Source organism: Mya arenaria, chromosome 11 (genome assembly GCF_026914265.1).
Source record: "Mya arenaria isolate MELC-2E11 chromosome 11, ASM2691426v1".
In the NCBI taxonomy this organism is placed as follows: Eukaryota; Metazoa; Mollusca; class Bivalvia; order Myida; family Myidae; genus Mya; species Mya arenaria.
In genome coordinates this window covers 29,395,675-29,423,614 of record NC_069132.1, presented here as the reverse complement: position 1 = coordinate 29,423,614, position 27,940 = coordinate 29,395,675, and the positions used below count along the sequence as shown (strand labels likewise).

At 36.7% G+C, this 27,940-nt stretch overlaps 1 protein-coding gene across 1 annotated transcript; it reads left to right on the top strand.

Annotated features, from left to right (window-relative positions):
* Positions 1–311: 311 nt before the first annotated feature.
* Positions 312–27,940, top strand: LOC128207550 (vam6/Vps39-like protein). The gene is made up of 26 exons (XM_052910530.1): positions 312–461; positions 2,386–2,457; positions 6,046–6,110; positions 6,718–6,760; positions 7,388–7,485; positions 8,445–8,522; positions 8,738–8,776; positions 9,380–9,472; positions 10,402–10,585; positions 11,633–11,753; positions 12,159–12,276; positions 14,654–14,783; positions 15,628–15,770; positions 16,393–16,530; positions 17,607–17,748; positions 18,009–18,095; positions 18,934–19,007; positions 19,503–19,607; positions 20,107–20,230; positions 20,941–21,066; positions 22,937–23,039; positions 23,323–23,356; positions 25,095–25,241; positions 25,743–25,877; positions 26,174–26,268; positions 26,897–27,940. The coding sequence occupies exons 1-26, from the start codon at positions 386–388 to the stop codon at positions 26,967–26,969; spliced, it is 2,643 nt and encodes an 880-aa protein (XP_052766490.1). The 5' UTR covers positions 312–385; the 3' UTR covers positions 26,970–27,940.

The following is a 27,940-nucleotide window of genomic DNA, read 5'->3' as shown; positions in this document are numbered from 1 at the left end:
AAAATATACTGTATGAGAGGTGTTCCATTCAATAAGACATGGGTACAGTTTATCACATAAGGTTCTAGAACCACTATTAGGTAAAGTGTCGTTTGGTTACCGGTTACTTAAGAGTACAACCAAGAAATTTATCTTATGTCTTAATTTATCAACACGCAGATACAAGCCAAAACTGTGTTTCCTAGTACATTTAATCGATTGGGAGAAGTAATTAATTAAACACTCAAAAGTACTTCATAAAGATGCTACTTCTTACTATAATAATAACACTTGTACATATCATGATACATTTGTCAGGATATGGCCTCTTACATACACTGATCGCTTTCATCGATAATTATTGATATGTTCTTGTAACTAGAACGACTAGAAACTTCGGTTTAAAATGGATGCATATTACGTGGAAAAGATTATAAGTTTTAAAACTCTTGGAATTGCAGCGTCCTGTATAGCCGCGCATGGTAGGCTTTTCATACATCCACGTTCATGTTTTTTAAATTTGATATATTTGTTAAACAGAAGAAACTTAAGTGGATTACTTAAAGTATGCAAGGTAAATGGTACATTTGCCTTTAGGTAATCCACCCATCAATACCACAAAACGTTGTTACTGGTTAAGTTTTATTTTAAAGTTACAAAATGTTAAGTTTTGATATGCTTTAAAGTGTTCACTGAGAGCGTTTTTATATAAACATTATGCTATTGAAGAAACACAAAAATGAAAATGCTGTATAATCATAGTAACAATTAACATGACGCGGCCTGTCAGTGGAACTGGCCGGACGATACCCGACTAACCAATCAGCGTCCAGATTAGGCTGGGCTTACCAGTTGCCCGTTGCTATCCGCCATAGCCCATTCTTCAAATTAACCGATGATCTGCACTTATCAACATTAGTGTAATTGTTTTCTAAATATTTAATACAAAATATGTTTCTTATAACTGAGAGATGGTAAAAAACAAGAAAGGAAATCCATAATACTGGCATTTTCCCTTATTGCCGCTCAAATTATGCATTTTTATGGCATTTGTTTGATAACAACGTGACCTTTCAGTAGACTATTTCAACCATTCAAATTGTATCTTTTCCGTTAGTCTTAAAACAAGGAATATCATTATGAGTATTAATGCATAATATAAACGATATCTTGCGATTTATGTTGATTTTGATTATTTTCTCCTTCTTGTGCGTAAAGTTTTAAATCCGAAGCATATACATTTGCTTTTAACTTTGTTTGGACATACTATTAGTGAAAAAGACAATTCAGTTGATTTGAGTTGCCTTTTTTATGTAATGTAGATAAATGATCTTATATCATAAAGCTAAAGGTCACAAAAATTGAAGTGTATACGTACTGTATTTATAAAACAAAATCATCTTCGTAAATGACGCAAATTAATGTATAAACCTGTGTATTTATAATGACTATATGATCATTTTAACTCCTACATGTATGTTGCTTGTTAGAACAGTTTTGCATTTCATTCAACACGGATATTATTTCATTGAGAGAAACATTACGGTAGTTATATCAATAATGATAATTCACTAAACTTGTATCTATGTTGACTTAAATGGGGGAAGGAAGATCAACAGCAAAATACATTTGATCTAAACAAAAGTCGTTTATTGTTGAATTTCGTCAAGGAAATTAACACATGTTTTGTTTCTCTACATTTGAGTTTTACAATAGAGACTGCCTTTCTGTTGTAACAAAATTCAGATGCTATTTAGAAATTAATTATTGTAATTTATTTAAATTAAAGCCATTAAATTATATCTACCTGAATCAAACGTTAATTTAATTAGTAATAATAATTAACTAATTTAATGTTATACTTGCTTTCATTGCTATGTTTGACCATGTTCCATGCATTTTTTTATCTGAGTGTCAAGTATAACTTCTGTACAAATATCGTCTGCTTCTGTGTTCATGTCGGAAGGACTTACTAAGCGGTCACGTGACACTGTAGGCGTGGCCTTATCGTAATCGATGTGGTGTCAATTTGTTTTATGTCCTCTTTTTAATATATTTTATCATAATAGAAGCGTTATTATGGTGTTATTCAAAAATGTAATGCACCCTAGTGCAATAACCCAATAACTGCATTTAGAAACAGAAGCAATTATTGAGTTCTTGCATCAACGTGACGATTTATGGTAAATTAATATAAAAATAGAAATAAACTCGATTTTAATAGTTATATAACACATCTTTGAAGGCTTACGTTAATCTGTTCTAGTAGTCATAACTTCGTTATATTATGGTGTGGCGTTTTAAAAGTAATTTATAACTGAAAACTATACAAGAAAACACACAAATGTTTTATGTACAAGCGAACTTTGATTAAGTTGTTGTTAGATGAAAAGTTTTTAATTTCAGGCGACATTTTGTTGGCGGTTGTTGACACCGAACTTAGAGAGTATAAAGCTGAGACCAGTTTCGATGCCTCAAGTAAGCAAATATATATATTATGTCTTACTTTTACATGGTGAGACCAGTTTCGACCCCTCAAGTAAGCTAACTATACATTATGGCTTACTTTTACATGGTGAGACCAGTTTCGATCACTCAAGTAAGCTAGTCTATACATTATGGCTTACTTTTACATGGTGAGACCAGTTTCGATCCCTCAAGTAAGCTAATCTATACATTATGGCTTACTTTTACATGGTGAGACCAGTTTCGATTACTCAAGTAAGCTAATCTATACATTATGGCTTACTTTTACATGGTGATACCAGTTTCGATCACTCAAGTAAGCTAATCTATACATTATGGCTTACTTTTACATGGTGAGACCAGTTTCGATCACTCAAGTAAGCTAATCTATATATAATGTCTTACTTTTACATGGTGAGACCAGTTTCGACCCCTCAAGTAAGCTAACTATACATTATGGCTTACTTTTACATGGTGAGACCAGTTTCGATCACTCAAGTAAGCTAGTCTATACATTATGGCTTACTTTTACATGGTGAGACCAGTTTCGATCCCTCAAGTAAGCTAATCTATACATTATGGCTTACTTTTACATGGTGAGACCAGTTTCGATTACTCAAGTAAGCTAATCTATACATTATGGCTTACTTTTACATGGTGAGACCAGTTTCGATTACTCAAGTAAGCTAATCTATATATTATGGCTTACTTTTACATGGTGAGACCAGTTTCGATCACTCAAGTAAGCTAATCTATATATTATGGCTTACTTTTACATGGTGAGACCAGTTTCGATTACTCAAGTAAGCTAATCTATACATTATGGCTTACTTTTACATGGTGAGACCAGTTTCGATCACTCAAGTAAGCTAATCTATATATTATGGCTTACTTTTACATGGTGAGACCAGTTTCGATCACTCAAGTAAGCTAATCTATATATTATGGCTTACTTTTACATGGTGAGACCAGTTTCGATCACTCAAGTAAGCTAATCTATACATTATGGCTTACTTTTACATGGTGAGACCAGTTTCGATCACTCAAGTAAGCTAGTCTATACATTATGGCTTACTTTTACATGGTGAGACCAGTTTCGATCACTCAAGTAAGCTAGTCTATACATTATGGCTTACTTTTACATGGTGAGACCAGTTTCGATCACTCAAGTAAGCTAACTATACATTATGGCTTACTTTTACATGGTGCGACCAGTTTCGATCACTCAAGTAAGCTAATCTATACATTATGGCTTACTTTTACATGGTGCGACCAGTTTCGATCACTCAAGTAAGCTAATCTATACATTATGGCTTACTTTTACATGGTGAGACCAGTTTCGATCACTCAAGTAAGCTAGTCTATACATTATGGCTTACTTTTACATGGTGAGATCAGTTTCGATCCCACAAGTAAGCTGATCTATACATTGTGGCTTATTTTTACATGGTGAGATCAGTTTCGATCCCACAAGTAAGCTGATCTATACATTATGGCTTACTTTTACATGACGAGACTAGTTTCAACCCCTCAGGTAAAATAATCTCATCATTTTATGGCATACATTCACATGATGAGACCAGTTTCGATTGTCGATCGCAAGCGAATCTTGCATTATGGCATACCTTTACATGACGAGATTTTTTTCGACCCCTCAAGTCAGATAATCGCATCAAAATGACATATTTTTACAAGCTGTGACCTTTTTCGATCTCTCAGGTAAGCTGATCGCAACAACATGGCAACATCACTTCCATATATTGCTGTTGTTTAGATATGGAGCTTTATTCTGTCAAATAGCATGGCCCCTGGTTGACTTAGGACCCATTGGGCCGATTGTTCAGAACTTTGTTAAAGTTAACAACGTTATTAACATCATCGTTGTTAACTTTCAAATCAATATTGCTCTGTAAGTTTCACAGATACACTTATGATTTGCAGTATTCCTAACAAGAGGTGAGACAACTGTTTAAGTTGTACTTGTTTTATTTGAATATACGAGCATATCAGCAAATATTTCACCTTTAAAAGTTAACAACAATGTCGTTAATTCCGTTGTTAACTTAAACAAAGTTCTGAACAATCGTGCCATTGTGTCAGGTTCTAGTTTTAGGGCATAATGGGGTTTTCAGTAATTACTTCTATACCCTTAATTGAATTAAATTAATACGCCACACAGTTGTTTTCGGCTCTCACGTAATCATGTTACATAACTTCATATTATGCTTAATACAAATTATGGCCCTTGATCGACTTAAAACGTTTGGTTTCCAGTTTATGGGCGACTATCAACTCAGATCTCAAATACCGTTCTTCCAATGGCCTTCATTCGTTACACAGTGGCCATCACACAGTTTTGTAGCTCCATATTAATCCTCAATACAAATTATGGCCCTTGATTTTTTTCTTTTTTTACTTTTTCATTGCTTTGGACATGCTCATTTTTATATTTTTAAAAGGTCACTGTTACTAAAATCAAAGGCAGTTCAAACTGAATCTCACAACGAATGCTAAAGTTCTTCTGTCAATCATTGAAAACCTGGTTTCGTCGCATTGTGGCGTTTCTTGTTTACATTGTTATTTTACTATTTTGTATCGCTTTAGACAGGCACATATAGTGCAACATTATTGTATTCATTTCTAAGACAAAGCGGCTAATATTCGAGCGCGCTGTCTTGCGACAGCTCTAATGGTTTGTCATGGTATACATGTTTGAATAATTGTATAATTCGTCATCTGTATGCTGTCTAAATACTTGGGTCTGTGACTTTCTGGTAATAAATGTTTTGGGCCGGTGATTAAAATAACCCTCTTAAGTAATTTATTTAAGTCGATTTCATAAAAATGTTTATAGTCATATTTAAAGAAAAGTACAAGTGTTTTAACCCGAACGTAAGTGTTACATAAACATAAAAAAATAAAAATATTTTAGATGTCATGAAGTTAATACGAGTTACTTATAGAAGGAAAATGGCTCAAGTTAACACATAGCTTAAGATGTTTTATGAATACCAGTACTATTATGTTTTGTTCCGCTCTATCTACATGTATTCATTTATTCATCATGTATTATATTCATGTAATCTATGTCGATTGTCTTGTGACAGTGCGTGTTTCCCTTTTTGTTTATTTTAGGCGTTGTCCCTGTGCCTTTAAAGGGACTAGACACCAGATGGTCCAAATATCAGAAAATACAGTCCTTAAAACAAGCCTAGAATAGTCAATGCGAGCTAGAATGATGCCGATAATACACAATCATGTTGCTGTCTCATCTATGTTTCCCCCTTTAAAAATAGGGCATAATGGTGTCCCAGTTTAAATCATATCTGTTTATGAGTACAAATGAATATACAGACGCTATTTTTAAACTTTCGAATTTGAAAAATGCACAAAGACTGCGAAAGATGCATGTGTCGTAAGTGATGTGATACACCAGTTAGTAAGATTCAATGCATTGAACACAACCATCTCAATTTTATGTAAGTTTTTGACAATTTTCCTTTTTTTATTGCAATTGTATCATATGGTGTCTAGTCCCTTTAAACACGGTGTTTGACAATATTTCAAGTGTTTTAGCTTTACTTTTTATTTATTTTTCAGAAAACCGGGACAGAGTAGGTCACAAATGTGTCACTCACAATGTTTTCAACACTGTCGTGCGAGAGGTGAGGCTGGTCCCTTTATACATTTCCCTTTTTAAACAAATATGATATTGTAACATCGTAAATGTTTACATCGGGAAATATTTCGAGATACCGAACATACGATAACACCGAAATAAAAGAAGTGTTTAGCTTTTTTCAACACATTCGAAAAAAAAGTTCGTCATAACCAGAACATCGAGATAAAAGAGTTTTACATATCGAGTTTCGACTGTATTTGACAAATGAAATCATATATATATTGATGCTTGAAATGTTCACAATAAGCCATATTGGGTGAACAAAATTGCATTAATATCGAATATGTTCTCTCTTAATTTAGTGTTTACGCCCATGCCTCCGCAAATAGGATGACCGGTAGGATTCACCTTAAAGTTTAATAATTTAGAAAGGCTCTGTCGAAAATAAGCGCCAAATTTCCGCTAAGTCAATATTCGGGTTTAATAAGTTATTTAGACGTTCGCGCATGCGCGTGGCAGTCGCAGCCACTTTTAAGTAAGTATTTAGATTTACTTCGCGAATCAAATAAATCGCCGGTCTTAGATCGAATACGTGGTAAATACAATAACTAGTTCATATAATAGCTAACTGTATCATTGAATGTTTTCAGATGAAAATTGTCCCAGAAATCAACCAGGTTCTCATGGATTACGGTAAGATCGAAGCTCGGAATGATTCGCTTTATATCTGTATTTGGTACTGTTGATTTTGATGCTCGTTCTTAGAGGAAAGGATGACCGTGTCAAAACTATTCATGTAATGTATAAGGCTGCATCTCTCGTTTTGTGCCTGTTTAGTTAGCCTTTATCCTTTTGCCTTTAATTTTAAAAATGAGGCTACTAAGCTCAAGCGAATCTAATATATGTCACACGTGTAGAAGCAGAAAATAACATACATATTGTAGTCTTTTATAGGCTAAGAAATATTTCCAATTCTTTTCTCTCATTTTTTTTGCAATTAACGTCACTTTCGTGTTTGTTTACATCGGTTACGACCCGTGGTGACCCTTGTGAGAACCCCGTTGAAGTCACGTAATTCCTCACCTTGAATCTTGCAGAAATAATAACCATTGTTTGCACCATATGGGTTTACATGTAACCTGCATTAGTTTTAGAGTGAGGATGTTGCTTGGGATCTTCGTATATCGATTAAATTTTAATTGGTCTAAATTCTTTCTTGACGTATGAACGAAAAATGTATCGTATTGTGCAAACAAACTACTAGTATATGTTTTAGCAACTGAATATATTCATTAAGCCATTACTCCTTCATGTCTACAGGCGATGGCTTGCACGTGCACGACTTTGGCGACAACTACGAACATATACTGGACATACCAGATACAGAGGGACTTACATTCTTCGACGTTTTAGTCAAAGTAAGCGATTTGTTGGTAAATGCAATAAGATAAAATTCTTATAATTAATTTCTTAACAAATAAGTCGACAGGCTAGATGCCAAAATAATTTCTAACTTTCCCAGTGTTCAGAGCGATATGCCTATCGAATGCCTATATTCAAGCCAGAACGCATGCGCAAGCATTTTAAAGCTTTAAGTTTGAACTAACTTAATAAAACTGATTAATGACTAAATGGAACGTTGACGGCTGTAATCTGCTTAATGGATTGTTTGTTGTCAGAGCTGTTCTAAATGTGATTATGTCCGGCGATTTCATTGGCGTATGCGTGACCCTGGATACTGGATAATACAATGTAATAAGAAGTCGAGATAGGAAATACAGAACATTTTAAAACCTTTTTAATGACTTCCTAGTGTATTACTTCTGCAAATACAACATGTCCCTTTGGTTTCCATGGTGTTTTGATATATGTAAATGTACATTGTCTTAGTAAGTCTAATTAAAGGATGAATTCTACTGATATATTACATTTATAGTTGGTGTTAACTGACATTTTCAACAAAAAGACACGTTAATAAAAGAACTGTCAAAGAAACAAGCATTAACAGCTTAAGATGGAAACTACATGTTGCGTTCAGCCACTTTAAGAGAGGTTGAGAAACGCTGCTTGTACGATAACGTGTAGTTTCGCACTACGTTCTGTGTGCTACGTCACCAACATCTGTGTACACGCACGAGGATAGTAATCTACAACGTTTATTTCCGTACGGATAGCAACACATACAAGTACATGTATATTGTTTCACACCCTATCATTTTGGTGCTTTCTAACCTCAAGTTAATATTGAACATAACCGGACATGGGTATTTATTAATTGAATTATGTTTTTGTTGTTGTTGTTTTGTTAATTGTATGCCAAAGTTTTCATACTACAATTCCATTAATAATTAATTCCAAGTGACATAATTTCTTCCAGGAACAAGTAGATGTACTGAAAAAAATTCAGCTCGAAATTGAGGTTCAACTCTGTCTTGTCATTGGCAAAATCCTTAAGGTAGGTATTCCAAATACTGAATGTAGAAACGACAAATCTTCAGGACTTAAACAAAGAAGTAACTTTGCCCGTTTTTAAATGTTTCTTATAATTACGTGCACAACTTCTTTTAATGCTTTCTTTGTTGGTGATGTTCAGAACAACGTAAAGCAACGTCAAATGTGACGCCGACGTGAGTAGTTTTTGCTCTATAAAATGTTTATATATATTTCTAGGTTTTTGAATGGAATGGCAAGGAGTATGTTGAAAAACATGTAAGTACCCACTCGTATTGTAAATACGAGTAAAACTAGTTTTTTCACCATTTCAATTTTACACTATCCCAAGAAAGACAATGCTTTTGTTGTCTTATCAAAACAATGGAAGCCTTAAGTGTTTCTTATAGTTTCTGTATGTGTGCTCGGATAATGGGTTGACCCCGCCGTGACGACATCACGATGTTATTTTTTTGGCATCTGATGGAAGTGACTGCCGTTCCCTGTTATCTTGATAGAAACAAACGGAGAAAAAAATGAGATCCGGGTGCGATACCCTAGCCCTTTCGAAGATACCAATGGGTTCTATTACGTTTCAATTTTCAAGTTTTATTGTTCTCAAGGCACCAAATTGAGGATATGAGTTAACATAAAACAATACAAAGTAATAAAACAACACGCTGTTATGTATCTAATTTAAAAAGATGCATTATTATACTATTATTCAATCTAACAGTAAAGTAAATTATTATTACATTCTCTATAAGCACTTCGGACGGAAATTTGGTTGTGGTTCCAGAAACTAAACACACATGATTGGGTTTGGTAAATGATGTGTTTCGTGTCGTGAAGTTTTGATAGGATTGCCTATGTTCATTTCAGGTCGACTTGAAGCTTAGCAGGCCCGCCAAAGCTGCCATGTGGTGTGGAGACAATATTGTCATAGGGTTCAAGGACGAATACATCATTGTCAAGGTCAGTATTACTTCATCCCTGCTATTTTTTTCTTAATACAATCTTATTCTGTATTGTGCTCAGCTTATAACGTATATAGCACATTTTCAAATGGACCAAATATGCGCATCAAACAATATACAAGTATGTTGCTCATATGAATCCGCTGTTGGTTACAGGAATAAATACTCTGGCTTCATTTAAAATTTTGCTTCATATGTAAGTATAGTATTTATGATTCTAAAACCTGTGTTTGATGCCTCGTGAACTCTTGCCTCACTCGTTAAGTGTATGTGACGCTTTCATAAGTATCTTCCATGGCCGAGAGTGTAAGATAGGTTTATTCTCCCACCTCAGATAAATAGATCCATTAATTTAACCATGCTAGAAATTCTTATCTTGCCCACGGGCGAAGATAAAATGCCCGTATGGAACTTCTTTTAATGGTCACCACATTGTAATTACCTCCCTTGTTGAAGACTGTCGTCTGTAGCGTATGTATGAAGCGCATCATGGAAACCTTGTCTTGTGGCAATATTTAAAACGCTAATTACTTATTTCTCGCTTCAAATGTCACCAGAAAATAGGTTTCACGCTCCTTTCAAGAAATAATGCTTCACTCTTCTTAGAACTATTTAAAGACCAATCAGACAATTTACATACTCTGAATCACTGCGCGAATATCCATGACAACCACGAATTATCGCATATCCATACGCAATTATTTTCACTAAGCACAAAAGAGTTCCAGCAAAAACACATTTTAACTTAATTTTGTTTGGGTCGGAATGAACCTATCTTACACTCTCGGCCATGGAAGATACTTATATTCCGACCCGGAACTTGTCAGGCTATATGAAATTACAACACCTTGCTAGAATTGCCAGTATGGCATAAAATAAGTTGGGACATTAAGTAATGGTTTACTCATTTGATGTGCTGTTTTAAAGCCTGATAGCGGGAAAATGAAGGAGGTGTTCCAGTTCGGTAGTGGGCAGACAGAACCAGTTATGCTACGAATACCTGGGGACCTCATCCTTCTTGGCTATGACGTGAAGTCGCTCTTTGTAAACAGACGAGGAAAACCGGACAGGGATGCGTATATTCAGTGGACAACAAGGCCAAGATTGCTGTGTAAGTGGTTTGCTTATTCTTAGAGCCCTGTGTCCAGTGTTATTGTTCTAGATGGCGCAGTGATCGAATATAATCGAATAATCGGCGTCCATCGAATATATAGAGGATGTTTGTTTATTTCAGTGTAAGATCGTATTTTATTTCACGAGTGTCATAGAAAAACATATTTTCACGAGTGGCGAAGCAATTCGAATACAACCGAATAATCGGCGTCTATCGAATATAATCGAATACTCGGCGATAAACACCGTATATCGGTGATAATCGAGTAATCGGCGATAGACACCCAATATCGCTGATAATAGTTAAAATGATATAATTCAAAATGGTACGAACTACTTTTACTGATGTACCGGCACATATCCTAGTTTGTTTAAGATAAAAATGGTCGAGGAGATCCGAATGTCGAAGTGTCTTATCATCTTTCAAATGTCTTTGTTGTAAAAAGAACAATGTGTTTATTTAGGTGCGTGAATGTTGGTCACCCGTACCGTGCAGCTCTGATTTCATCCATAAGGACGATCAGTTGTTTGTGGAGACGTTTTAGTGTTCTCAGTAACATGTAGATTTCATTAAAACCAGGGGCGTAGCTAGCTCTCTATTCATGTGGATTCATAATTGTTTGGGGTCCGGGGGCATGCGCCCTAGGAAAATTTTGAAAACCATGGCGCAATCTGGTGCATTCTGGGCGTTCTGAGGTGCTTTATTTAGTACTTGAAAATGGACAGTTTTAGGATCATGTAGTCAAGTACGCAAACTGCAACTTTGTCTGATGTTTTTGTCAGAATCATGTGGTTTCATGTGGCCGCGTACTCGCGTACAGGCAGCAAGGCGCCTGAAAACCATTCGACTTCAACATGTTCTTCCGCATATATGTAATGGCATGTATCTAATCTTCTAGAGCTAATTATGTCAGCGGTAGGACACTGGAGGCTGTTAAACGTTAACCTATCAGTTGCGTTTGCTTTTAATCTACAGTAACATGATGCTGGTGTATGATGGTGATTGCATGTACATATTTTAATGTAGTGGTGTTTATTTTCGCAGTCTACGACTCCCCGTATGTGATTGCAGTTATGCCAAAGCATTTGGAGATAAAGTCAGCACAGCCAAGCATCTCTATACAACAGATATATATGAAACTCGCCAAAAATGTCTGCAAAGGAAGGTACAAACATACATTTTTTTCATATTATATAATTCACCATTGTATAGGTTTTGTTTAATGTTTGACCAGTTTAAAGTTCGACAGGTGGTCAACAGTTCCGAATTTCCGAAGTTTATTGAGTATTCTTTCGTTTTGTTTTAATCACAAAATTGAAAATTACCAAAGAAATACACATTTAATTTATTACTTATCGAATTAAACAAATTGTATGTACGGAAAAACATTTTTTACATACGGTACATGTACTAACTTCAATTGAAATTTTCAGTTTTAAATACATCTTATGTTATGTAATTTGTGTTACCGTTTTTCGTTTTTATTTTGTACCAATAACCAATAACACAGTGGCCAGAGTGGGAACATTTGCATTATCCGTTTGCGCTAGTCATTGCCTATCCATTTCAGGGAGGTGATATACGTTCAGACAGAGACAAGCGTTTACATGTTGACTCCTCGACCCGTGGAAGACCGCGTCAAATACCTTTCCCAGCATTACTGCTTCGACCTTGCCATTCAGATACAGGTCATATTAGATAAATACACTTCGATATTGTAGTTCAAATACAGGTCAACATTGTTACTTAGTTATATTTACTTCGACCTTACCATTCAGATACAGGCCCTCTAAGTTTCGTTGACGTACACATTGCCATTCATATAGAGGCCGTCTTAGTTCCGTTCACGTAGACGTCGCCATTCATATACAGGCCATCTCAGTTACATTCACGTAGACGTCGCCATTCATATACAGGCTTTCTCAGTTACATTCACGTAGACGTCGCCATTCAGATACAGGCCATCTCAGTTACGTTCACCTAGACATCGCCATTCAGATACAGGCCATCTCAGTTACGTTCACGTAGACATCGCCATTCATATACAGGCCATCTCAGTTACATTCACGTAGACATCGCCATTCATATACAGGTCATCTCAGTTACATTCACGTAGACATCGCCATTCATATACAGGCCATCTCAGTTACATCCACGTACACATCGCCATTCAGATACAGGCCATCTCAGTTACATTCACGTAGACATCGCCATTCATATACAGGTCATCTCAGTTACATTCACCTAGACATCGCCATTCATATACAGGCCATCTCAGTTACGTTCACGTAGACATCGCCATTCATATACAGGTCATCTCAGTTACATTCACCTAGACATCGCCATTCATATACAGGCCATCTCAGTTACGTTCACGTAGACATTGCCATTCATATACAGGCTATCTCAGTTACGTTCACCTAGACATCGCCATTCAGTTACAGGACATCTCAGTTACGTTCACGTAGACATCGCCATTCAGATACAGGCCATCTCATCGCCATTCAGATACAGGCCATCTCATCGCCATTCAGATACAGGCCATCTCATCGCCATTCAGATACAGGCCATCTCATCGCCATTCAGTTACAGGCCATCTCATCGCCATTCAGTTACAGGTCCTCTCATCGCCATTCAGTTACAGGTCATCTCATCGCCATTCAGTTACAGGTCATCTCATCGCCATTCAGATACAGGCCATCTCATTGCCATTCAGATACAGGCCATCTCATTGCCATTCAGATACAGGTCATCTCATTGCCATTCAGATACAGGTAATCTCATTGCCATTCAGATACAGGCCATCTCATCGCCATTCAGATACAGGCCATCTCATCGCCATTCAGATACAGGCTATCTCATCGCCATTCAGATACAGGCTATCTCATCGCCATTCAGATACAGGCCATCTCATCGCCATTCAGTTACAGGTCATCTCATCGCCATTCAGATACAGGCTATCTCAGTGCCATTCAGATACAGGCTATCTCATCGCCATTCAGATACAGGTCATATCAGTTACGTTCACGTAGACATCGCCATTCATATACAGGCCATCACAGTTACATTCACGTAGACGTCGCCATTCAGATACAGGCCATCTCAGTTACGTTCACGTAGACATCGCCATTCATATACAGGCCATCTCAGTTACATTCACGTAGACGTCGCCATTCAGATACAGGCCATCTCAGTTACATTCACGTAGACGTCGCCATTCAGATACAGGCCATCTCAGTTACATTCACGTAGACATCGCCATTCAGATACAGGCCATCTCAGTTACATTCACGTAGACGTCGCCATTCAGATACAGGCCATCTCAGTTACGTTCACGTCGACATCGCCATTCAGATACAGGCCATCTCAGTTACGTTCACGTAGACATTGCCATTCAGATACAGGCCATCTCAGTTACGTTCACGTAGACATTGCCATCAGATACAGGCCATATCAGTTACGGTCACGTCGACGTCGCCATTCAGATACAGGCCATCTCAGTTACATTCACGTAGACATTGCCATTCAGATACAGGCCATATCAGTTACGTTCACGTAGACATCGCCATCAGATACAGGCCATCTCATCGCCATTCAGATACAAGCCATCTCATCGCCATCAGATACAGGCCATCTCATCGCCATTCAAATACAGGCCATCTCAGTTACGTTCACGTCGACATCGCCATCAGATACAGGCCATCGTATCTACGTTCATGTAGACATTGCAATTCAAATATTGGTCATCTTTTGACGTTCTTTTCGACCTGGCCATGCAGCTTGAGGTCATTTTAGTTAAGGATTCAAGGTTACCATTTTATTACTTCAACTCAAAGGTGGGAGCATCAGTGTAGGATGGCGATACGATTTTTTAAAAATCATGATAAAACTGAATGTGTCAAACTTGGGATGAAACTCGTAGATAAAGGTTTGATTTGCAGTTCAAATTCATGATTCAACTTCTTCTTTCCGCTTCGATTAAGATATACTGAGTAAAAGTCAGGCTTACATTTGGTCGAGGTTAGTCACAAATCTGTGTTATAATTCATATATTCTATGTTTTAGATGCAAAGCAGCGAGGCTGCTGGTCACAATCAGTCTCTGATTAACTCCATTAGAGCTCACCAAGGGGTTTACTTTTTCTGCAAGAACAAGTTTGTTGAGTCCATGGAAATATTCAGCAGACTGGACACTGGTAGGAAGGTGTTGTTTTCTTTGACATATTTAAATTAGATGTCAAAGTATCCTCTCCAATAATAGTTGGACAACTTGTGACTTAAATACAGTACGACAGGAAGAGCAATCGGGATAGGAATTCACATGGTGAAGCTACCTTTTTTTAAAAAAAATCCAACTATTTCCAATGAATGATTTCAGATCTTAAAACAGGAACAAATTTTAGATGTGTTCTTGTATTGAGGAAAGGTTCACCTTTATACAGATTCTCCGTTGTTGTTTTTTGGCTACTGGTAATACAGTGGGATTGACCTTTATAAAAACATATGTTAAGCATGTCTCAGACTTAACACCCATCATATGAACACGGGCGGCGCTCACACACAGTTATGAATTCTACACCTCGTCACTATGGTTACGGGCAACATGTTTAGGACAAGTTAGATAACTAGCCGGAAATTATCCTTTCACCTCGGAGTTATTGCCATGAGCAAAAACGATTTGACAGTGAACTCCCTTTAACTTTAGCAAACATATACACACCGTTCAAAAACTTAAGTGGTCACATGTTAATGGTATAAATACCTTGAACATGTTAAATAACTAGCGTGGAAATCTCAGAATTCAGATTTATCGCCCTTCTGTTTGCACAAATACATGACTGAGGCCCGTTGTTGGCTCTCTTACTTTTGCAAACGCATACCAATCATTACTAAACTTGTTGGATAATGGTCGATCTGCACAAATTGCTCTACGCTTGTAAAATATCATCAATTTCCTAATGGAATTGAGTCGCATCCGTGATGGTATTAAGTAGAATATATAATTGTGATTTGAATGTTAGTATTCTCTCGTTGTTGCAGACATTCATCACGTGATTGGTATGGTCTCAAGCCTTCTTCCGTCGAGCTGGCGCAACCGGATACAGTACCCAGAAAAAATCCCAACGCTTCATGAATCTGACCTTCGACTTGCATTTGAGGCAATGGATGATTACCTTACTGAGGTATACCTTAAAGCCGCACTCTCACAGATTTACCGTTTTTACACCGTTTTTTTTTTGTCTTGGAAAGAGCAAATTTTTGCGTTAATATCTGCAAACCAATGATAAAAGACGGCTGACAAAAGATCAGATCGCAGATTTTCATATTTCCGTTTGAAAATTAATGTTTTATGGCTAACGGTTTAAGAAAAATGCATAAAACGTCAATTTTGGAACTTGAATAAAAAAATCTGCGATCTAATTTTTTGTCAGCAGTCTTATATAACTGGTTTCCATGTCTTTTTGCAAAAGATGGCTCGTTCCAAGACAAAAAATAAAAAAGGTCAATACGTTCAATCTGTGAGAGTGCAGCTTTAATGGTCAAGGCGGGTGGTAAATATGTCCATGATCTGTTCACCCAAAACGTACAGAGTGTCGAACCTTGCTCGGTATCTACAAGATTATTTGGATTTCTCGTATGTCGAATTTCAACCCAGCACGGTATTTTCAATCGTGATTCATTTTGTTCGTATAAAGCTGCAATAGTTGCACTGCATCGTTGTTTTTATTAATGTTAAGCTGATGCATTTATACTCTCCAAACATCATTATTGATGTGCACATAGAACCCTGCCTTTTATATTCAGAAGCGAGCGGCGATCGTGTCTGGAGGAGAGGACGTGTTTTTCACGCCAATATGGCCACACAAGGATAACGTGACTCTGAAGACGAAGGAAGAAGCGTTAATAGTTATTGACACGACATTGTTGAAAATATACATTCAGGTGACTCACTTTTTTAAACATTGTTGATCAAGACGATGAAATATGGTAATAAAAACATTGGAAACTACTGGGACAAATGGCAACAAAATCCATGATAAGCCCGTTTGAAGACACCATGTAAATACCATAGCATTTAGTCCGGAATCTGGTTCAATGCTTTTCGCCAGGGTTTGTCCGTGCAGTTCCCATTTGTTAGAAAAGACTTGCAATGCAATGCTGATGGTACGGGTTTCGAAGTGATAAGTTTGTGTTTTACTTAAAAATGGCACTTGTGTATATAAGGAATACACTGAGTATTAAATGTCCTCCCTGAAACTGCATATCGGATAGGAACAAGTGGCACCCCTGTTGAGGCAGCCGGACAACATGGCCCACGTGCAGGCGGCGGAGAGGGCTCTGGTCAGAAGCCACAAGTACAGTGAGTTCATTATACTGTATGATTACCGCCAATATAGTATCCCTCTATTCACAGATCCGAGAAGAACAAGTGGCACCCCTGTTGAGGCAGCCGGACAACAAGGTCCACGTGCAGGCGGCGGAGAGGGCTCTGGTCAGAAGCCACAAGTACAGCGAGTTCATCATACTGTACGATCACCGCCAATATAGTATCCCTCTATTCACAGATCCGAGAAGAACAAGTGGCACCCCTGTTGAGGCAGCCGGACAAAATGGTCCACGTGCAGGCGGCGGAGAGGGCTCTGGTCAGAAGCCACAAGTACAGTGAGATCATCATACTGTATGATTACCGCCAATATAATATCCCTCTATTCACAGATCCGAGAAGAACAAGTGGCACCCCTGTTGAGGCAGCCGGACAACAAGGTCCACGTGCAGGCGGCGGAGAGGGCTCTGGTCATAAGCGACAAGTACAGCGAGTTCATCATACTGTATGATTACCGCCAAAATAGTATCCCTCTATTCACAGATCCGAGAAGAACAAGTGGCACCCTTGTTGAGGCAGCCGGACAACATGGTCCACGTGCAGGCGGCGGAGAGGGCTCTGGTCAGAAGGCACAAGTACAGTGAGATCATCATACTGTATGATTACCGCCAATAAAGTATCCCTCTATTCACAGATCCGAGAAGAACGAGTGGCACCCCTGTTGAGGCAGCCGGACAACAAGGTCCACGTGCAGGCGGCGGAGAGGGCTCTGGCCAAGAGCCACAAATACACAGAGCTCATTATTCTGTATGAAGAACACGGACGACATGCTGATGGTAAGAATGAGAAGTATAAATAATCAGACTGAGTAGATACGGAGATCAATGTACTGACATTTTTATTATATATTATTATCTGTTTGTTCATTCTTTCGAATATGTCACTCTTTCTTCTTGACAGTCATGAATTATACTAGAAATGTATGTTATAATGTCAATTGGGACAAATAAAAACAAAAACTACAAGGATAACAATTGTTGCATTTTTAATTCATTTTCTTTCACTATTATGACAAAACACACCTCGGAATTTTCAGCCTTGCAAGTGATGAAAAACCAATCAAAGAACACCAAGTCATCACTCCAGGGCTTCGAGTCGACGATACACAAACTGCAACAGTTGGGTGAGCCTCATCAATGTGCAAAGACGAACACTGCATGTTAGGTCCTGTATTAGACAGTTTTGGTAGCGTGCTGTCTATTGTTTTGGCCCCAATTTCTCGAATTTTCTTAAGCTTAACAGGCTTAAGGCGCTTATTTCAATTAGCCAAAATACATACTGAAAATGGATTTTGATAAATGAAAAATGGTTTATTCTGATAATCATACAGATTATTCCTACATAATTTCTTATATTCTTGAAAAGGTAAATATAACACATTTTATAGAACAACAAAAATAGTGAGATTAGCATTAATCCTGTTATAAGGGACTAAAGAAGTTTCGAGAAATTGGGGCCTGGTGCTTATCTCAGTGAGAGAGCATTAAAGTAGTATTGGTAATAATCAGTTTTCAATACGTCTGCCAGAAACCGTGTTCATTTTTTAAAGTGAGCTTCCATACATGTACAACAACAATCCCCTAAAAGCAGAGAGGCCTTCTGCTACCAAGTATAAAATATAGCTGCATTTCAGATACCATATATTCACTTTTTAAGGATTTTTTTCTCATTGCGTTATTATCATTGTTTTGCTTTATATTAAATGTTTCATATTTAACTGTTAAATTATTTCAAAAACATTTTTTTTTCTATATTTGGAACGCGGTCACGTATGTGACGTGGGGATTGGTAGAGGTCATTTGTTGGCCAAAGAAGCACATGAAAATTTAAATTTGATCAGATTTACAAATTTATTTGAAACAGCTGCTTGTTTACTACTCTTATTACTACTATTATTATTACTATTATTATTATTATTATTATTATTATTATTATTATTATTATTATTATTATTATTATAGGCACTGCACATCTAAATCTGATATATGAGTGGTCAAAATGGGTGTTTGAAGTCAACCCATATGAGGCGCTTCAGGTACATTTACACGCATTGATAAACTCTACCTTTTAAATCAGACAAACTATATGAATTCATTTGGAAGATTTATTTGGTTTGACGAAAAACTTACCATTCAAAAAAATATAAAAAATGGTGAATTTTAAACACGGTAGCACTATCGGACCCAGGGGAGGGGCGCACCCAGCATCCCCCACCAAAAAAACGTTCAAGTTGTCTTTTTATTTCAATATTGGAGAAAAAAGTAATAAAATACGCTCAAATGCACCATTTCGGACTAGAAAATGTTAACATTTTCCTTGGGGGAGAAACAACCTCCTGCCAACACTTAAGACAAAATAAATTTCGGTTCTGAGGGAGGGGTATAAGTCAAAATGTTACGCCCCTTAGTTATGCCCCCTCTAACGCTGAATTCTGGGCCGCCCCTGGGTAGCATCGTTTATGTACAACTAGTGTTGAAAAGAACATCGTGTATGTGTTGTATTACACGTGTATATATTATATGTGTTGTAGATATTTACTGAGGATGTACAAACGGTCCGCGAGTTACCACGTGGCCATATTCTCAGCTTCCTGGAAACACTCGACACACTACCGATGATTGTCATCCAATACCTGGTGAGTAGAACTACAGAAAAACGTGTGTATTTTATCAGGGAAAAAAATGAAACGCACTTCTTATCTTATATATCCTTTGTGGAAATATGAATCTTAGTGTCAAAAATCACTGTTGAATAATTTAAACTTCATTTATTTTAAAACGATTGTGAAGAAAATCCTTTTAAAATGCTAAGTCAAACGCGTAACCACGATGTTGCACGAAATTGTGTGAGTTGTGTTGTGAGGAAAACCGGAGAACCCAGAGAAGGCATACGTGTCCGGTTTGGTTACCACCAAGCAAGCTCATAAATGCCCAGGCCGGGAATCGAACCTGACACGCCTTGGTAAGAAGCGAGTGCGCTAATCTCTGCGCTAAACGACTTCTCAGATGTTTCCTCTCTTTTATATAGACGCGGACATTTTAATAATAGTTTCGCTTAAATATGAACAATGAGTTCAATGCAAACTTCGAACGTTCATGTTCAAAACTATTATGTCATATGATGACGTCATTCAGGAGCACGTGATATACGAGTGGGGGGACCAGACTGAGGAGCTTCACCAGGCGCTTGCTTCTCACTTGAAGAATGCCGTGCTCAAGGAGTACCAGGACTCCCGAAGTTTTCACTACATGCCGCCATGTATGTAAACAATATGTAAAGTCGTGTCTTTGTCTTAAGATTTCTTTCATACGAGAAACGAAATTTGTCAAATATAAAAATAATTTTCGCAAAATGCTAAAAATAATCCTAACATCAAATCTATGATACGATTTACTAATACAATCGAAACTACATGAATGACTCCAGCAGTCAGGAAATTAATGAGCTCGTTTAAAGCTGCACTCTCACAGTTTTACCGTTTTGACAACTTTTTTATTTTTTGTCTTGTCTTGGAATGAGCCCATTTTTGCGAAGATATCTGCAAACCAGTGATAAAAGACTTTTGACAAAAGATCAGATCACAGAGTTTCATATTTCCGTTCGAAAATAAATGTTTTATGGCTAAAAGCGATACTTACGGTTAAAGAAAAATGCATAAAACATAATTTTTTGACTAAAATATAAAAATCTGCGATCTAATTTTTGTCAGCAGTCTTATATGACTAGTTAACATGCATTTTCGCATGAATTGGCTAGTTTCAAAAAAAAAAATATGTCAAAACGTTCAATCTGTGAGGGTGCAGCTTTAAATGTACAATAATAAGAGCTCAACGAAAAAAACACAACACTCACTAAATTACATATATATCGGACTGCCTATAGTGTCCGAGTTCATAAAATAGTTTATTTTGATAATCAGATTTGATGTTTATCCAACCATGCGAGAGTGGTTTTTTTGCAAACCATAGGTGATCGTGAAAGTGGCGGGAAAGAAACCGGAATGTTGACTCTGTACCGTGGGAAGTTCCTGCGCTTCCTAAACAAAACCAGCCTTTACCAACCTGACCACGTGCTCACCCATCTTCCTATGAATGGTATGTCCAGGGGCCAAGTCTAGACTCAGACTCAGATAAGCATTTTTATAAAGGAACAAAAAGTCATATTAATTCCATTTCTTTTACAAAATTTATATTAATAACAGTTAAACATCTAAAAAGTAATATATATGTCAGCAAAATTTACCATCAATGTGTGAGCTAGTCACTGGTCAATTTGTTGGTTACCATAGGTACAGCTAGACCCTTCTGAAAACTCTTTCTCGGCAAATGACAGTATAAAATGGCAGACCCGGCCCAATATCACAAAAGTACTTATGTCATATCTCGATCTCGGACTCAGCTAATTTGACTTCAATACACCAACAGATATTTAAACTCGTGTATGTTTTCAGTACCCCTTTTAAAGGCGCATTCATGCTTAGAGCATGTTGAATAAAAACTAATTAACGACCTAGTACTGCCTTTAAATGCCATACAATTGCGTTAGAAGGTTTTGCTCCAATCTCAATTGTGGTCGAATAGTTGAAGCAAATTAAGGGCTTAAAGCTGCACTCTCATAGATTGAACGTTTTGACAACTTTTTTGTCTTATTTTTTGTCTTGGAACGAGCCAGTTTTTGCGAACATGCATGGAAACCAGTTAAATAAAACTTCTGACAAAATCAGATCGCAGATTTTTATATTTAAGTTCAAAAACTGATGTTTTATGCATTTTTCTTAAACAATTTGTAACGCTTCAACCCGTAAAATATTAATTTTCGAACGGAAATATAAAAATCTGTGATCTGATCTTTTGTCAGCAATCTTGTATCATTGGTTTGCAGATATTTACAGCAAAATTTTGCTCTTTCCAAGACAAAACAATAAAAGAAAGTTGTATAAACGGTATATCTGTGAGAGTGCTTCTTTAAAGGCAGGATTACTCCTAAAATCAGGATTGAGAGGTTTCTACGTCAGACTATAGTGCAGAACTTTGTAAAGATTGTTTTTTGCTTGGACATTTGTATCAAATTTGATATGAATATAAATGACTTTGGAAACAGTTTCAAATGGGGCTTTATCCCCATTACCAGGGTTAAATCCCACATACTCATACAGACCCCCTGCTAGCTTTTAGGATCGACAAATGTGAGCTCTATGAGCCACTTTAGTATACTCCACGAGCCATTTTTTGCGAAAATGCATGCAAACCAGTCAAATAAGACTGCTGACAAAAACAGATTGCAGATATTTCTATTTAAGTTCAAAAATTGTTGTTTAATGCATTTTTGTTAAACCGTTATTAACGGTTAAAGAAATAAAAAATTAATTTTCGAACGGAAAATTGAAAATCTGCGCTCTGATCTTTTGTCAGCAATTTTTTATCGTTGGTTTGCAGATATTTACGCACATATTTGCTCTTTCCAAGACAAAAAAAATATGTGAAAACGGTATATCTGTGAGATAGCAGCTTTATAAGTGTAAGTTATTAGAATAACATACGTCGTTGTTTAGGCGGTTGGACTCACCTGTGACACTGAATAACTTTAGTTAGAAAAACGGTTGAAACTGAATATGTTTAGTTGGTGTTTACATATTGTGACCAAAATTGCTATGTAGAAATAATTTATGGAGACCTTTTATTGAATTTCGTTTGGGGCCCTTTGGGTCACCGTTACTAAAATTAGAAAAACGATAACTTTAGTTAGGGTTTACATATTTTGACCAAACTTGGTACAGGTATATAGTTAGAGTGTGTGGAAACCGTTCATGGGATCGTATTTGGGGCCCCAATCTGAAAACACCTTAGAAAAAAAACTTAGAATCTTTAGTTAAGGTTGACATATTGTGGCCAAACTTGTTTTGTATTGATTCATTTTGAATATATAGTTAATCTAGTTTTAATTTAAGACAGCTATTCTTCGCAGGCTTGTTTGAGGAGAGAGCTGTGTTACTAGGCCGCCTGAAGAAGCACGAGCAGGCCCTCGGTATCTATGTCTACGTGCTCTGTAAGATTGCAGACGCTGAAGAGTAGGTGCCTTTTTACATTTTCAAAATATTGATTATTTTTATATACATGTATTTGCAATCCCTTTTCAATGACTCAACATGCATAAAAAGTGTTTGAAGATTCGAACCGTGCCGTGCACGAAGTAATCGTTTTGATTTTGTTTTATTGATACAAATTTTAATGAATGGTTTACATTTCATTGTCAATGTAAAAGGGACAAAATAAAGTCCGGACAACCCATATGCGGTATACCCTCGTTTCTGTATTTGTGAAAATCTTATATTCTGTTTTGTTTCATTTCAGTTATTGCATCCAACACTATGAAGGCCATAAAGACGTAAGTCATTAAAGTCCCATTATATTTTAGTGATGTAAACGAACGAAATTTGCGTTTCACGTGACTTTCTGAATACGTTAAAATCTATGTTGAATAAGTGTTTTAAAACTCAAACAGTGCCGGTATCTTGTTATTATTATTTATCATATACATTGTATATATATTTGTTTCAAAATGCAACATTTGTGTCCATTTGTGTACATCTTTGAATATGTTTTGTTTAAGTACATATGTGTGAGTATGTATTTGGATATGTTATATTAAAGTGTGTACATCTTTACTTAACAGGTTAAAAGCTCGTGTTTTTTTTGTATACAAATGTACAAGGAAAAGTGCTGTCATTACGTCAAACATAAACGTAGCGAACTGAAACTTTCTTTGTTTACGACATGCACATCAGAATGAAGTGAAGATAGAACAAAACTATAAAAAAGTGTATTATGTGTATATATGTATACAAATGTATTTTACTTAATATATTGTCCTGTCCGATAACTCATTTATCTGCTCCTGAATTTTGCTTCAAAAGGGAAATTTGTCCCCGGAAGCAGAAAAATTATTACAAATGCCATGCTTAAATTTCGCCTTGTTTGGGTGAAGTCAATGATTCTTGCATACTTTTTTTTATAGAAATCCAAAAGTATACACGAAACATTGACTTGACCTAAACAAGCCAAAATTGAATCATAACATTTAAAATATAACTGTTCTGCTAAATCTCCCGGCTGAAGTGTATTCAGGGGCAGATGCATGTCTGTCTAATCGGTCAAGTCACTTTGATTGCACGATGTTGCGCAAGATTGTTGTATTCAGTTATGTGTGGAAAACGGAAGGCCCTGTCCTGCATGGTAACGACTAACGCCTAGGCCGAGATCCGAACCCGTCCGGACGCCTTGGTTAGAAACGAATGCTAACTACTGCGCTAGCTGGACAATCACTGCGCTAGCCGGACAATCACTGCGCTAGCTGGACAATCACTGCGCTAGCCGGACAATAACTGCGCTAGCTGGACAACCACTGTGCTAGCCGGACAACCGGACAATCACTGCGCTAGCTGGACAATCACTGCGCTAGCTGGACAATCACTGCGCTTGCCGGACAACCACTGCGCTTGCCGGACAATCACTGCACTAGCCGGACAACCACTGCGCTAGCCGGACAACCACTGCGCTAGCCGGACAATCACTGCGCTAGCCGGACAATCACTGGGCTAGCCGGACAACCGGTCAATCACTGCGCTAGCCGGACAACCGGACAATCACTGCGCTAGCCGGACAATCACTGCGATAGCCGGACAGCCACTGCGCTAGCCGGACAACCACTGCACTAGCCGAACAACCACTGCGCTTACCGGACAAACTCTTGTATTTTAAAATGTTAGAAGTTGCATTGTTTATATAAGGATCTATTTGGATATATTAAAAAGTGTATTTTTATACAGATGTATTTGGATGTGTTGGGAGAATATTGTTTGTTGAAGATCTCTATGTATATGTTAAAAGTGAAATGTTTGTCCACAGATGTACATGTATTTGGAAACGTTAAATGCGTACGGTTTAAAAATCTTATTTTATTGTATTGTATTGTACAGGTGTTCAAGTGTACTAATGTACTAGTACATGTATTTGGAATAAACCCTGTCAATGGGAAACGGACATAGTTTCTATTATCTTCAGACGTCTTTTATACACTCTACAGGATAACAAGAACTCATTTATAGTTTACATTTTATATACAGGTGTACCTTGACTTGTTAAAAGTGTACCTGTATCCTCCAAAGCCGCTCAGCCTGGGAATACAAGAATTCCGTAGGGAACCAAAACAGAAGTTGGCCGACGCCCTCGCGATGCTGGAGACCCATGCTGCTGAAATCAATCTTTATAAGGTGAAACTTAGTTTATATGTTACGTTTCGACGATTCTCAGTCGTCGATTTTCTGTCCAACGGTAAAAAACCTTGTTACTTTTACTTCGGTCGATATATATGGTTCACTTAACTGAGAAATTGATGTCTGGGTTTGTAGTCTACATTCAACTTAAGTCAATGCTATACTCATTCATCATTGACTTAATTCACTGTATAGATCTTGTTTTTTTTAAGCAATCCGATTAGCTATATCGATGTTAAATGGAATTTAGACCACTAATAAATACCACACCTGAGCTGATATACAAGCTGCTTTTAAATTTAACATTGTTAATAGGTAAACTGCGCTTATGTTAGAATTATGAGTATGTTAGTACTGCAAGACTGTCCGTTTCGCTTTTGGTCCGTAAACTATGAGATCGGGAAGGGTTTGTCTGTTGGCTGTGCCCGTGTAATTAATATCGTTTTTAATGAAAACTTGTGAATTTGAACGTCATTCTATGTCAGGTATGATTTTCAGGCCGTTTCCATCCTACCCGAAGACCTTACCATAAAGAAACTTCGCTCCTTCCTCGAGGTGGCACTAGAAGCGGTCATTTCTCAGAACTATATGTGTCAAGTTCAGAAAAAAATAGAACGCCAACATAACATACAGGTAAAAAATCAGTTGAAGTAGTTCGTATTTTTTTAATCATATCATAAATTAAATGTAGTGTTTTAGAGTTGTATATATGTATCACGTTTAAATTGATTGCCAGTGAAGTGTATTATTGCAAACATAATTAATATTCCCAAGAGTTAAGTTTAACTGCTAAATAAAATTACTACGCGATCTACTTGCACCGGACTTAAACGTCCAAATACATCCGAGGTTGTTTTCGAAAAATGGCCAAGGAGCTGCGAATGTTAAAAGCCAAATAGTTTATACCACTTGTTTGGCAATGATTTCAGATAAATATTTTGCGGAGAGAACTTTGTTGCAAAACACCAATCAAAATTGCCGATGAGACAGATTGTCCAATTTGTAAATTCAAGATTGGCAAGACGTAAGTATTTGTGAAATATTAATTAAGTTTTCGCAAATCCTAATCAGTTCATAATTATTAAAGCTGCACTCTCACAGATTTACCGTTTTTTACAACTATTTCATATTTTGTCTTGGAATGAACATTTTTTTCCGTAAATATCTGCAAACCAGTGATAAAAGATTGCTGACAAAAGATCAGATGGCAGCTTCCGTTCGAAAATAATTGTTTAATGGCTAAAAGCGTTACTAACGGTTTAAGAAAAATGCATAAAACATCAATTTTTGAACTTAGATATAAAATCTGCGATCTAATTTTTTGTCAGCAGTCTTATATGACTGGTTAACATGCATTTTCGCATAAATTGGCTCGTTCTAAGACACACAATAAAAAAGTTGGAAAAACGTTTAATCTGTGAGAGTGCAGCTTTAAGAATTTTAAAAAAAATATGAAAAAATCGGGATAACATTTTAATGTAATTTTTTTTAATATTATACAAAAAATTCGTTTACTTGACGATCTTCTTAAGCAAATTGAGACGGAAACAGAAATATTTTGTATTATAAAATAATTATAGATATCCTTTGTCTAATATTGTACAACTGGTTTCCCATTTATTGTTTAAAATAACTTGTTGATACATTTCCAGAGTGTTTGTCCACAGTCCAGATAAAACGATAATTCACCTAGGATGCAATATTCAGAAAAACACTTCTACTTAACGGTATATCGCCCAATGGTTCATCAGTGAATGCCATAAAGGATACGTAGCGGCTGCCAACGAAGCGGCTGCCAACAAAACGGCTGCAATGCTCTATATTTCTAAACCCATTATTCAAAGAATATCTTGATTTGCTACCAAAAAAATAGTAAAAACGGTGTGTATGTAGAACTTCGGACCATTCCCTGTTTATTGAGAAAGGTCGTCTGTTTATTGTAGTATCACTCCATTTAAAGTATATCTTGACTATGCCCCTTGATTGATGAGTTCTAATTACACGCTTATATTTGGTGCACGATTTTCCTCTTCTTTTTCATCTTTTTTTGCTATTAATTTGTTGTATATACAGTGAAAAAATTATCAAATTGATTTCTTGTACCATGTTGGAGAGAGTTACTTTGTTTTCGTATGTACATTTACTCCCATATCTGAACGGTATCCAGTAGGCGGAGCTTAACCGTTCAATAAGTACCGTGCGTATAAATTACAATGCTATAATACACACGCTAGTTATTGAATGTTGTCCTTGACAACATGGTACAAAACAAGTAGTTTATTGAAATAATTGAAATAATACCTTTTGAGCTAATTTCAATAAGTCGGATAGCGGGTGCAGTTATTTTGGCATATTGTCTTGTATTTTTTTCAATTACTTTTTGCATACATAATTATATACTTTTATATTTGTGTACTTAAGTCGTGTTTTAAGTCCATATAAATCAATCATAATGAATAGTGTATGTGGATCGTCCAAAGCCGGGTACCATGTTTAAAGACAACATAATTTTATAAATGCATGTACGTCTTCTAAGGTTTGGAAACTATCAAGTATGATGAATTATCCACGTGAGTCGACGAAGGTCCGAAACCATACACAATGAGTTTTAGAGCGACCGGGATGTTTCAAACACATGGCATTTTACATAACTTCATGTTATTTGATAATTAAAGATCACCAAAATAAACGAATTC

Coding starts and splice junctions, on each gene's coding strand:
- LOC128207550 (XM_052910530.1), top strand. CDS start 386: ATGGATGCATATTACGTGGAAAAGATTATAAGTTTTAAAACTCTTGGA. Junction 462..2,385: donor GTCCTGTATAGCCGCGCATG/GTAGGCTTTTCA, acceptor TTTTAATTTCAG/GCGACATTTTGTTGGCGGTT. Junction 14,784..15,627: donor ATTCAGCAGACTGGACACTG/GTAGGAAGGTGT, acceptor TCGTTGTTGCAG/ACATTCATCACGTGATTGGT.